Source organism: Eptesicus fuscus, chromosome 6, assembly GCF_027574615.1.
Source record: "Eptesicus fuscus isolate TK198812 chromosome 6, DD_ASM_mEF_20220401, whole genome shotgun sequence".
Lineage (NCBI taxonomy): Eukaryota > Metazoa > Chordata > Mammalia > Chiroptera > Vespertilionidae > Eptesicus > Eptesicus fuscus.
In genome coordinates this window covers 23274033-23287307 of record NC_072478.1, presented here as the reverse complement: position 1 = coordinate 23287307, position 13275 = coordinate 23274033, and the positions used below count along the sequence as shown (strand labels likewise).

The following is a 13275-nucleotide window of genomic DNA, read 5'->3' as shown; positions in this document are numbered from 1 at the left end:
AGGGCCTGCTATAGAAGAAAGCCCTGTGAATTAATGTTGTTACTGTTACTGGTAGAGACAAGCTAGAGGCCCATTAAACAGCTTTCCTCTCTCTGGGTGCACAGCTAAACTACATTTTCCAGCCATCCATGCTTCTAGCTGAGGTCGCGTGACCATTTCTGGCCATTGGAGCCCACTTCTAGGCTAGATCCTTAAAATGGCCCACAGGAGGCGGCGAAAAAAAATGGCGACGGAATAGAGTCGGGTTTGGAGTCTGTTCCTGGGGCGGAGAGTCGGAGCAGCAGAGGCTCGCAGAGGGAGTGTATGTGGGCAAGCCAAGGGACAGCTAAACTCCAGGAGAAGGCGGGGGAGTGCTGGGCAGTGTTCCTCTGACCGCGCAGCACCCACAGGGGCTGGGTCCCCTCCTGGAGCTGCGGGCTCGCCGGGCGCCTCGCCATCTTGCAAGGAAAGGAGGATTGTAGTGGAAACCTGACTTTCTGCGACAACTGCACCAGACCACCGGTCCCCTATCAGCGCAAACACTCGGATTCAAAGAAACTCTTCACTGCACCACGGAAAGGTCAGATTTTGTCTGAAATAAGCTGCGGTTTCTAATCCCCGCGGTGGGTGAGGGAAGCCCTGGGTGAGGGAAGTGCGGCAGCCGCAGGACCGGCAGGAGCCGGGAGGTCTGTGCCTAGAAAAATCAGCGGCAGTTGGAACTGCCGTGATCCGTGAATGAGGAGGGGGGTCTTCTGAGCTGCTAACAGAAGTGACCTCTTGAAAGCAACTCATTTTAATCTGACGAGGAGGGTCAGACTAAGAATTTTCAAAGGAGTGCAGGCTCCTTAGTCTGGGGCACAGACCCACGGTCCGCACACCTGGGCTCTTTCAGACTCTGACTGCTAAGCCCAATACAGAGGTAAACCCAGGTGGAAACCCTGAAAGACTGCAGGGGGAAGGTGTTTTTTCGGAACCTGGGGCCAGAGCTGCGTGTGACCATCAGAGAGGCAGCTCTGAGGCGCACACCTCCACAAACCGGTAGTGAGTGCCATAGAAGGGGGAAAAAAGAAAAAGAAAAAAGAGCTAGAGAGGCCCGGAAGTCAATTCAGAAACACTGCCACCCAGGGGCTGAAACGCTAATTGTCTCTGGTGTAATCAAAAATAAATACGAGAAATTAAGACAGGGCTGGCTTAAAAAGCAGGACTGGCTTCCAACACTGAGGAGCCCTGGAATGAAGCTGAACTGAAATACCGCCCAGACTGGGAAAAAGGCGTACCAAACAGAATAATAGAGGAAGTGAATGACAGCCGCTACTGCACATTTTAGTCTTCCTATTTTTTAATTTTCAATTCTTTTTTCAATTTTTTAATTTTTTTATTCTCATATTTTTTTATTTTCATTTTTTGCATCTTTTACTTAAGAAACTAATATTTTTTTTCTTTTTCCTCACTTGATTTTCACCTTTTTAATTATTACATTTTTATTTTCAATCAGCACTATTATTACTATTATTTTACTTTTTTTTCTTTTTACTGTCATTAGATTTTCCCTTTCTTTTATTTTTGGATTAGTGTCCTACATTCGATTTGCATCTTTCCCTTACAATCGCTTTACCCTATCTCAAAGCTAAAATTATGCCATCACTCTCCTCCTAACCTTTCCCCTTTTGGTCCCCAGTTTATCTTAACCCTTTCTGGCTTTAGATTTTCCCTACTTTTTCAGTTTACTCCCTGCTAAAACTTCACCCTACTTATATATCTAATTCCCAACCCCCTGCTCCAAATCCATACAAACCTCTCTCTACGCTACCTTTAAAAAATTATTTTTCTCTCGGGCCTTTTGTTGTTGTTTGCTTGAATGTTGATTAGATTGAATTTTTATGCTTTTTTATGAGATTGTTTTGATTATTCTTTTTGTTGGTTTGGTTGGTTCTTTTGTTTGCTTTGTTTTTGTTTGTTTTTTACTTTTGTTTTCCCTTGCCTCACTTGATATTAGCTGCTGTTGCAGTTTGTATTAATCTCCAGGCTCGTGTTGCTGGAATTTGCTGGGAATAGTGGTTGTTCTAGTGGAGTTTACTCCCCATATATATAGTTTGTTCCCCTTTTCTCTCTTAGTATCATTCTTGTCTCTCTTACTTTTTTTTTCTTTTCTTTTTCTTTTCTGTTTTTTCTTTTCTTTCTTTCTGCTCTTTTCCCAAGTTCAGATTCACACTCTTTGTTGTTGTTTTTTTTTTTTTCTTCGTTGTTGTTCTTTCTTTTTACTCTCCCTCTTCCACTCCTATTCCCTAATTTGTCTTTCTCTGGTGGTTACCTTTATTGGAGGTTATTAATATCGTGAATACAATTCTGTTCAGTGCCTTGTCTGTTGTGCCTGGTTGTGTTGTATTTTATACCTTTAAATCAACGCCAGAGAGAGAAATCTATATAACCAGACATCCGGAGAAGAGAGACCATGGGGAGACAAAGAAACAGCCCAAACAGGAAAGAGAAGCAGGCATCACCAGAAAAGGAAGTAAACGATTTAGAGGCAAACAACCTATCAGAGAAAGAATTCAGAGAAATGGTCATAAAGTGGCTGAAAAGGATGGAAGACAAATTCGACAATATGAGTAAGAACCAAGAAGAAATGAAGAAGAACCAAGAAGAAATGAAAAATGACATCGCTACTGTAAAGAACTCAATAGAAAGCATCAAGAGTAGACTAGATGAAGCAGAGGACCGCATAAGTGAGCTAGAAGACAAGATGGAAAAAAATACCCAATTACAACAGCTTCTAGAAACAAAAATTAGAAAGATTGAGGAGAGCGTAAGGGAACTTCGGGACAATACAAAACAAAACAACATCAGGATAATAGGGGTGCCAGAAGGAAAGGAAACTGAGCAAGGAATAGAAAACCTGTTTGAAGAAATAATAACAGAAAACTTCCCTGATATAGGGAAGAAAAAACCCACACAAATCCAAGAAGCTCACAGAGTTCCAAGCAAAATGAACCCCAAAAGACCGACGCCAAGGCACATTATAGTTAAGTTGGCAAACACCAACGACAAAGTAAGAATCTTACAAGCGGCCAGAGAGAGACAGACAGTTACATACAAAGGAACCCCCATCAGACTAGCAACTGATTTCTCAACAGAAACTCATCAGGCCAGAAGGGAATGGAATGAAATATACCAAGTCATGCAAAGGAAGGGTCTAAATCCAAGAATACTGTACCCAGCAAGGCTATCAATCAAAATTGAAGGTGAAATCAGGAGCTTCAGAGACAAAAAAGGACTAAGGGAGTTTATCACCACCAAACCAGCAATGAAAGAAATGCTAAAGGGTCTGCTGTAAAAAAAAAAAAGAAAGAAAGAAATAGGAAGCAAAGAAGGTACACAGGGGTATAGAATAAAAATGGCGTCAAATAAGTACCTATCAATAATAACTTTAAATGTAAATGGATTGAATGCCCCAATCAAAAGACACAGGGTAACAGACTGGATAAGAAAACAAAACCCAGATATCTGCTGTCTACAGGAAACCCACCTCAAAAAAAAGGATGCATACAGACTGAGAGTAAAGGGATGGAAAAAGGTTTTCCAGGCAAATGGAAATGAAAAAAAAGCTGGGGTTGCAATACTTATATCTGACAAATTAGATCTCAAAGTGAAGGACATAACAAGAGATAATGAAGGCCACTTCATAATACTTAAGGGAGAAATCCAACAAGAAGAAATAACTCTGGTAAACATATATGCACCCAATACAGGAGCACCAAGATACATTAAAAAACTCCTGGAAGATATCAAAGGAGAGATTGACAGTAATACAATCATAGTAGGAGACTTCAATACCCCACTATCACCATTGGACAAATCCTCTAAACAAAAAATCAGCAAAGAAACATCAATCCTAAATGACTCACTAGAACAGATGGAATTAATCGACATCTTCAGAACATTTCACCCCAAAGCCACAGAATATACATTCTTCTCAAGTGCACATGGGTCATTTTCAAAGATAGACCATATGTTAGGACATAGGCAAAGTCTCTCCAAATTCAAGAAGATAGAAATCATATCAAGTATCTTCTCAGATCACAGTGGCATAAAACTGGAAATCAACTACAATAAAAACAACCCAAAGAAATCAAACACTTGGAGACTAAACAGCATGTTATTAAACCATGACTGGGTTACCAAAGACATCAAGGAAGAAATAAAAAACATCATGGCAACAAACGACAATGAAAACACAACAATCCAAAATCTATGGGACACAATGAAAGCAGTCCTGAGAGGGAAGTTCATAGCTCTACAAGCCTACTTCAAAAAACAAGAAACAATGGTAATAAATTACCTAACCCAACAACTCAAAGAGTTAGAGAGAGAGCAACAAGATAAGCCCAGTGTAAGCAGAAGGAAAGAAATAATAAAGATCAGAGCGGAGATAAACGACATAGAGACCAAAGAAACAATACAAAAGATCAACAAAACCAAGAGCTGGTTCTTTGAAAGGATAAACAAGATTGATGGACCTCTAGCCAGGCTCACCAAGAAGCAAAGAGAGAGGACCCAAATAAACAAAATCAGAAATGAAAGAGGTGAAATAACAACAGACCCCGACGAAATACAAAGGATTGTTACAAAATACTACGAACAACTCTATTCCAACAAACTGGACAACCTAGAGGAAATCGACATATTCCTAGAAAAATACAACCTTCCAAAACTCAATCAGGAAGATTCTAAACAGCTCAACATGCCAGTAACTATGGAAGAAATTGAAGCAGTCATCAAAAAGCTTCCGGCAAACAAAAGCCCGGGGCCAGATGGCTTCACAGGAGAGTTTTATCAAACTTTCAAGGAAGAACTAAAACCTATCCTCCTCAGACTATTCCAAAAAATTCAAGAGGAAGGAACACTTCCAGGCTCCTTCTATGAAGCCAGCATCACCCTAATACCAAAACCAGATAAAGACAACTCAATGAAAGAGAATTACAGGCCAATATCCCTCATGAACATTGATGCCAAAATCCTCAACAAAATTCTAGCAAATCGGCTCCAGCAGTACATCAGAAAGATCATACACCATGACCAAGTAGGATTTATTCCAGGAATGCAAGGATGGTACAATATCCGCAAATCAATAAACGTGATACATCACATAAACAAATTGAGAGATAAAAATCACATAGTCATATCAATAGATGCAGAAAAAGCATTTGACAAAATCCAACACCCTTTCTTGATAAAAACTCTCAACAAGGTGGGAATAGAAGGCTCATACCTCAACATAATAAAAGCTATTTATGATAAACCCACAGCAAACATCATACTCAATGGGCAAAAACTAAAACCATTTCCCCTAAGAACAGGAACAAGACAGGGATGCCCACTCTCACCACTCCTGTTTGACATAGTACTGGAAGTATTAGCTATCGCAATTAGGCAAGAAGAAGAAATAAGAGGCATCCAAATTGGAAAAGAAGAAGTGAAGCTGTCCTTATTTGCAGATGACATGATATTGTACATAAAAAACCCAAAAGATTCCATCAAAAAACTAATAGACTTAATAAATGAATTCGGCAATGTAGCGGGATACAAAATTAACGCCAAGAAATCTATGGCTTTTCTATACACCAATAATGAACTTACAGAAAGAGAGACTAAAAAAGCAATCCCATTTACCATCGCACCAAAAAAATTAAGATACCTAGGAATAAACTTAACTAAGGAGGTAAAAGACCTATACGCAGAAAACTACAGGACACTGAAAAAAGAGATAGAGGAAGAAGTAAACAGATGGAAGAACATACCATGTTCCTGGATTGGTAGAATCAACATCATTAAAATGTCCATACTACCCAAAGCAATCTACAGATTCAATGCACTCCCCATCAAAATACCAACAGCATATTTCACAGACCTAGAAAGAACTCTCCAAAAATTCATCTGGAATAAAAAAAGACCCCGAATAGCCTCAGCAATCCTCAGAAAGAAGAATAAAGTAGGTGGGATCTCAATACCTGATTTCAAGCTGTATTACAAAGCCACTGTTCTCAAAACAGCCTGGTACTGGCACAAGAACAGACATATTGATCAATGGAACAGAATAGAGAACCCAGATATCGACCCAAACCACTATGCTCAATTAATATTTGACAAAGGAGGCATGAACATACAATGGAGTCAAGACAGTCTCTTCAATAAATGGTGTTGGGAAAACTGGACAGATACATGCAAAAAAATGAAACTAGATCACCAACTTACACCATACACAAAAATAAATTCAAAATGGATACAGGACTTAAACATAAGACGGGAAACCATAAAAATACTAGAGGAATCCACAGGCAACAAAATCTCAGACATATGCCACAAGAACTTCTTCACTGACACTGCCCCTAGGGCAATGGAAGCTAAAGAGAAAATTAACAAATGGGACTACATCAAAATAAAAAGCTTTTTTACAGCAAAAGAAACCATCAACAAAACAACAAGAAAGCCCACTGCATGGGAAAACATATTTGCAAATGCTATCACTGATAAAGGTTTAATCTCCAACATCTACAGGCAGCTTATGCAACTCAATAAGAGGAAGATAAATGATCCAATAAAAAAATGGGCAACAGACCTAAACAGAATATTTTCAAAAGAAGACAGAAGGAAGGCCAAGAGACACATGAAAACATGTTCAAAGTCACTTATTATCCGAGAGATGCAAATCAAAACAACAATGAGGTACCATCTCACACCTGTCAGAATGGCTATCATCAACAAAGCAACAAACAACAAGTGTTGGCGAGGATGCGGAGAAAAAGGAACCCTCGTGCACTGCTGGTGGGAATGCAGACTGGTGCAGCCACTGTGGAGAACAGTATGGAGTTTCCTCAAAAAACTGAAAATGGATCTCCCATTTGACCCAGTAATCCCACTCCTGGGAATATATCCGAAGAAACTAGAAACACCAATCAGAAAGGATATATGCACCACTATGTTCATAGCAGCACAATTTACAATAGCTAAGATTTGGAAACAGCCTAGGTGCCCATCAGCAGATGACTGGATCGGAAAACTGTGGTACATCTACACAATGGAATACTATGCTGCCATAAAAAAGAAGGAATTCTCATCATTTGCAGCAACCTGGACGGAATTGGAGAACATTATGCTAAGTGAAATAAGCCAGTCAATGAAAGAAAAATACCACATGATCTCACTCATTTAGGGATAGTAAAGAACATTATAAAATGGTGAACAAAAAGATAGATACAGAGACAGTAAAGCATCAAACAGACTTTCAAAGTACAGGGGGAAAGTTTGGGAAAGGTGGGGGAGTTATGAAATCAAACGAAGGACTTGTATGCATGCATATAAGCATAAACAATGGACGCAAAACTCTGGGGGGGGAGGGCATGTGTGGGTGTGGGGTGGGGGGGTAATAGTAAGATATGTACACATATAATACCTCAATAAAAATATTAAAAAAAAAAATAAAAACAAATATAAAAAAAAAAAAATAAAAAGAAATTGCAGTTAAAAAAAAAAAAAAAAAAAAATGGCCCACAGAATCCTTTCTCTCCCTTTACTTGCTGGCTGGTTGGATGAAGAGAATCTATCTAAAGACCCCAGGGTGCCCTAGCCGGCTTGGATCAGTGGATAAAGCGTCAGCCTGTGGACTGAAGGGTCCCAGGTTCGATTCCGGCCAAGGGCACATGCATGAGTTTCCAGCTCGATCCCCAGTAGGGGGTGTGCAGGAGGCAGTCAATCAATGAGTCTCTCTCATCATTGATGTTTCTATCACTCTCTCCTTCTCCCTTCTTCTCTGAAATCAATAAAGAAATATATTTAAAAAAATAAAATAAAGACCCCAGGGTGACCCTGGATGGTGAAGCTAGAGACCAGAAGAGTCTCAGTTTCTGACTCATCCCAGGGATGGCTGCCCACCTGTCTGAATTGAAATATGAGAGAAGCTAATTGTGTTAAGCCACTCAGATTTAGAAGTTGTTTGTTCTGGCAGCTAGTGTAACTTATAGTGGTTAGTTCATTTTATTATGATGATTATTCAGACTTCCAAGTCCTGAATTTCAAACTGAGCTCACAGCCTTTTATACTGTTCCCCCTATAGCCTGAGCCATAAGAGCAGCAATATATCTATCTATCTATATCCATATATCTATACATATATTTATAGATATAGATATATAAAACAAAAAAAATAGACCTGTACATTTAGAAATACTGCAAGGTTGTGACTTCCTGAGGATGGATTAGGCACAGAGCCAAGATCAGAAATGCCCCTGGTCCTGAGAGAGGCCTCACCGGCCCTGCGAGATAGATAGGCCTTGGCCCTAGACTAGCACTGAGGTCATGCTGGGTCCCCAAGCATCTGAGGACTGGAGTCCTAGGAGCAGGCCACATAGCTGGGAGGTGAAGGCTCGGGGGCTGGGACAAGGTTATTCTCATAAGGGTTGGAATAGGGGCCATTGGATGAGTCCCCGTTGACTCCCTGGGAGCCCCCTGAGCTGTAGTCAGTTGAGATGCCAGAGTCCGACACCACGAGGTACAGGTACTTTAGGTGGGGTGGGGTGGGGGGCAGCTCAGGGGGCAATGCCCTTGGGCGCAAGAGCTGGGAGCTGGGGTCCAGGATGGTGTACTCAAAGCTGGCCGCCGAGGCCCCCTCTGGTTTCAGGGCCAAAACCGATGAGCAGGAGGATGCTTCTGAGCCTTCATCCATGGCTGCTATGTCCAAACTGCCACCAGACTGGGGGGGGTCCTCGCTGGGTGGGCTCCTGGGCAGCAACCACTTGTCCAGCACCAGGTAGGTGTCCTGGGCATGCTCACTGCCCACTGGCTCCAGCAGGGGCCCCTTATCATCTGTCCCTGGCTCCACTGCTTGTGTCACCCCCCAGCAGCGTTCAGAAAGGACTTCCAGTGGGGTAGGTGGGTCCTCTGCGAAGGGGGTACAGGGGCTCCACCACAGACAGCCGTCATTCTGATACAGCCACAGCTGGGGAAACAGTACCAGCCAGCTCAGAAACCTGGGGTTTGGCCACAGGAGCAGGGACGCCACAGGCCCTGGGGGGACGACCAGACCACCTACCTGGAAGTTACCCTTGTGGGTGGTGAAAAGGCCCTCAAATTCACTCTCGGGGCTTGGGATGCCAGGCCAGATCTTCTGCTTCAGAGTCCTGGTGAGACCAAAAGAAACAAGTACATGGGCATGTGTCATTGAACATACCTATATCCCCTCGGTATGCAGTCACGGGGCACAGATACTCCTAGCCTCTGGTGATCGTGATGAAGGCAGAGGAGTGCATAGGGGATGGGGAGCATGGGCTTTGGCTGAAGCATCTGTAGAGACCTACAGGAAGGCAACTGAAACAGAGGTTGTTGTTTTTTTGTTTTTAAATATATTTTATTGATTTTTTACAGAGAGGAAGAGAGAGGGATAGAGAGCTAGAAACATCGATGAGAGAGAAACATCGACCAGCTGCCTCCTGCACACCCGCCACTGGGGATGTGCCCGCAACCAAGGTACATGCCCTTGACCAGAATCGAAACTGGGACCCTTGAGTCCGCAGGCCGATGCTCTATCCACTGAGCCAAACCGGTTTTGGCTGAAACAGAGTTTTGAAGGATGTATAGGAGTTCAATATACAGTGCCTCATGCCCCTCGAAACCTGACCCAGCTTGCCTGGAGGCCCATTATGTCACTTCTCTCACTCCTCCCCCTGGTTCCCCAATGCATTCAGAATAAAATCCAGTCTCCTCCCCACAGCCCTGCAGGCAACCCTGCCTGTTTTCACCCCTATTACTTCATTCCCCTCATCACCCACCACTCCCTCCTGACACACTCTGTTCTAGCCATGGAGCTCTTCCTGAAGCTGCGTCATTGTTCCAAGCTCGCTCCCACCTCAGGGCCTTTGCACCATGGTTGTTTCTTCTCCCTGCTTTTCATGGCTGCTTCCTTCCAACCTTCAGATTTCTATTCTAAGGTCACCTCCCAGAGGTCTTCCCTAACCATGCTGTCCTGTCCCCATATCCCAGTTCTGTGATATCGCTCATCATAATTTATTATCAAATATCTGTTGGTTCCCTTGTTTGTTGTCTGACTCAACTATGAGATCCACCGGGTCAGGGACATGTTTGGCGTGTTCTCCACTCTCTTCCCTGTGCCTAATGCATAGTTGACACTCAATATGTATTTTCCAACCAAATAAATGAGCAGAGCCTTTAAAGACAACTAGGAGATTGCTAAGCAGACAGGGCAGGAGTCGCATTCCAGGCAGAAGGAACAGCATGTGCCAAAGTTTGGTGGTGTGAAACCACATGGTATGTGCTTAGAATTACACCCCTCAGGAGGAACAGTCAGATCATAAAGCGTCCGAAGAGCTTAACAACAGAAGAGAAGAAACGCAGGGGCTTACCTCTTTCCATTAAGCCCATCTCGTTGACTTTACAAAAGTAAAGGAGTTTGCAAAGGAATCTAAAAGGGGGAAACCAGGTGACTGTCCCCCAGCATATTTTAACTAAGAGTCTGGGTCTGGTCTGGCTTGCATCCCAGCCCTGCCACTGACTCCTTACTGTTTGACCTTGGGCAGGTACCTGCCTCTCTGAGCCTAGGTTTCCACAAGGAAAGGGGGGACTTAGTGGGGCGGGGTCTGGATCAGGTGCCCGAATGGGGTGCTCACCGGCGGTGCGAGAGGAGGGCGAACACGGCCAACAGCAGCAGGATGAGCACGAGGATGAGGGAGAGCGTCAGGATGAGCGGGTCCAGGTCTGGAGAGCCAGGAATAGGTCAAGGCAGTGGGCTTGCCTCAAGCTCAGCCCCAACCCCTCCTACACCCCTACCTGGGGCCTCACCACTAGCTGTCAGCAGCGACGCAGGCTCCGACCAAGCGCTCCAGAAGCCGTCGAAGCTCGGCTCCGCCATCCGCGCGCGCACCGAGAAGGTGTAGCGCGTTCCGCGCCGCAGGTTGCTCAGCACGCACTCCGTGCGGCCATCCAGGATCTCCACCTGGCCGCGCGAACGGACACCGGCAGGTAGGGCGGGCCAATCAGAGGAAGGAAGGACGGCACCCGAGGAGCAATGAGAGTAGGAGGCGGGGCTCCAGGAGGGCTCGGGGCCAATCAGGATGGGGGGTCCGGTAAACAGGGGCCCAGAGCATGGAGGGGGCGGGGCCCTGAAGGTGGTCTAGGGTTTGGGACAAGGATTTCGGTGGGCTGGGGAGGCTTGGAGAAAAGGGTCTTGTCCGTGGGCGTGGAGCTGTCAGGGGCCCCAGGGCAGTGGGATGTCGGGCGTCAGGGGCGGACCTGGAGGGGCGAGGCCGTGGTGACCGTCTGGGCGGGACTTAGAGGGGCTGGGCCTTTGGGAGAGCTGGGGGTGGGCAGTAGGGGCGAGTCTCACCTTCTGCGCGCTCCCCGCGGCGCTGCCTGCGGAGATGTTCACCTCGTAGCGGATGAGGCTCGCCATGGGGGCCCCAGGAGGTGGGAGCCAGCGCAGGACCACGTGGCCGCCCTCGTCCGCCCGCCGCGCTTCTAGCCCCGCAGGGGGGTCCAGGAGCACTACCGAGAAGGGCAGCTCAGGTGGGCGGAGGCAGAGACCCCCCTCCAACCCCTCCCCCACTGCCGGCGAACTTACCCACTTCGTTGATCTGGATGACTCGGCGGTAGCGAGGAGCACCGGACGAGGCCGCTGTGACGCGCAGCTCTAAGGGTACGAAGCTCGACGTGTCGGCCGTAGGCAGCGAGCACCAGAAGCGCACCGCTCCGCGGGGGGCGGGAGCCTGGTGCAGGCGGCACGGCTTCCACGGCTCACCCCTGAGTGAGGAGGGACCCGGGAGGGAAGGGAGCAAGTTGGGCGTCTTGACCGGGCCAGGTTCATTTTGGTCATGACCACGAGGGGGCGCCCCAGAGCCAGGTACGCCACACCGCGGACCTGATTGAGCGGTTGCTGTCCCAGCCCTGAGGTTCGGAGCCGCGCTCCACCGGTGATCACCGGAGTGTTCCAGCCCCGGCCACTAGGGGAAGTGTCAGGGCCGACACCGCGGGCTCCCCACCGGCAGGGGAGGTGCCAACCCCGCCCGCCCCTCCACCCTCGGAGGCGTTCCGCCCGCCCGTCGGACGTACTCGAGCTGGTAGGAGAAGCTGTAGTTGTCGGGGCTGACCCCCGCGCTCGCCGCCTCCTCCCAGAAACACACCAAGTCCTCCAGCCGCTCGGTGAAGCACAGGAGCTCTTGGTGCCCGTGGGCCACCAGCAGGGCCGCTGGGGAGGAAGGGGGCCAGGGGAAGGGTCAGGCGAGCCGAGCCCCGTTTTCGGACCACAGCGCCCTCCCCCTCTTTCCCGGCGCCTGTGCGGACCGATAAGACAGAAGCCCCACCCAGCCCTCCACCCTAGCAGGGCCCCGGAGGGGTACGCAGCGGTGGTGCCGCCCGGACTCCCAAGCCCGGGCTACTTGCCTTATTGTTGCCCCCACACATACCCATCCATCCCGCAACCCGCTGAACTGAGCGCCGCGCTCCAGGCCTCGGGCTCCCGCAGCCCACCCGCCCGCCGCGGCCCAGGGCAAGCCAGCCCGCGGGTGTGTGTGGAGGAGGCGGGGCCCCCTATCGGACCCCGCAGGCTCCCGGCCTCCCGATAGCGCCAACCGTGCCCCGCGCCCCCTCCCTCAACCCAGCGTTGCAAGGGACCTGGTGCCCGCACGCAAACCGTGTTTACAGTCTCCTGCGGCCCGGCCCCTGTGACTCGGACCCGGGCTTCCCTCCCTCCCTCCCTCCCTGGAGGTCCGCTAGGCCCTCTCCCCCCAGGGACTCCAGACCGCGGAGCCCAGACCCAGCACCACTCCTGCCCCATTAGGATGTAGCAAGTCCCAGACTCCCTGGAAAGGTGAAACAGGAGCCTTACGTTTCTCTCCAGCGGTACCCCCCCCCCCCCAACCCAGTCCGGGGCCTTAGACCCGGCGTGCCCCAGCAGAACCGCCCTAGGGCTTCAGACACCAGCTTGGTTGGTCCTCAGGACCAAGGCTGAAAGTTCCGGCCCCTGCATTGCCCTCCAGGACCGTGTCGGGGTTGTCGGGGTCCGTACACCGTTCCATCCTTCCTTACCTTTGCTTTCAAACTTGGGGCCCGGGGAGTTAGGAGGGGGAGCCAAGGCGGCTCCGGTGAACAGGAGCCAGAGGGAGCCGACTCCAGGCCAGAGGGGCGCCCCGAGGTGATCCATGATGCAGCCCCCGCCACGGGGGGCCCAGCGCTCCTTCTCCACGCTTCCTCCACCTCTGGCACAGTCCACAGCTGGGTCAGCAGTTGCCTCCA

The 13275-nt window shown here is 47.9% G+C and overlaps 1 protein-coding gene across 1 annotated transcript; it reads right to left on the bottom strand.

Moving 5' to 3' along the window:
* Nucleotides 1-8005: 8005 nt before the first annotated feature.
* On the bottom strand, nucleotides 8006-13275 carry EPOR (erythropoietin receptor). Its single transcript, XM_054716868.1, has 8 exons — nucleotides 13069-13275; nucleotides 12094-12229; nucleotides 11606-11784; nucleotides 11372-11529; nucleotides 10828-10981; nucleotides 10656-10743; nucleotides 9065-9152; nucleotides 8006-8971 (listed from the first exon to the last, which is right to left on the bottom strand). Exons 1-8 carry the CDS (start codon nucleotides 13181-13183, stop codon nucleotides 8366-8368), a joined length of 1524 nt encoding a protein of 507 aa, XP_054572843.1. The 5' UTR covers nucleotides 13184-13275; the 3' UTR covers nucleotides 8006-8365.

Coding starts and splice junctions, on each gene's coding strand:
- EPOR (XM_054716868.1), bottom strand. CDS start 13,183: ATGGATCACCTCGGGGCGCCCCTCTGGCCTGGAGTCGGCTCCCTCTGG. Junction 11,785..12,093: donor AGCTTCTCCTACCAGCTCGA/GTACGTCCGACG, acceptor CTCCTCACTCAG/GGGTGAGCCGTGGAAGCCGT. Junction 9,153..10,655: donor GCCCTCCTCTCGCACCGCCG/GTGAGCACCCCA, acceptor TGGTCTCACCAG/GACTCTGAAGCAGAAGATCT.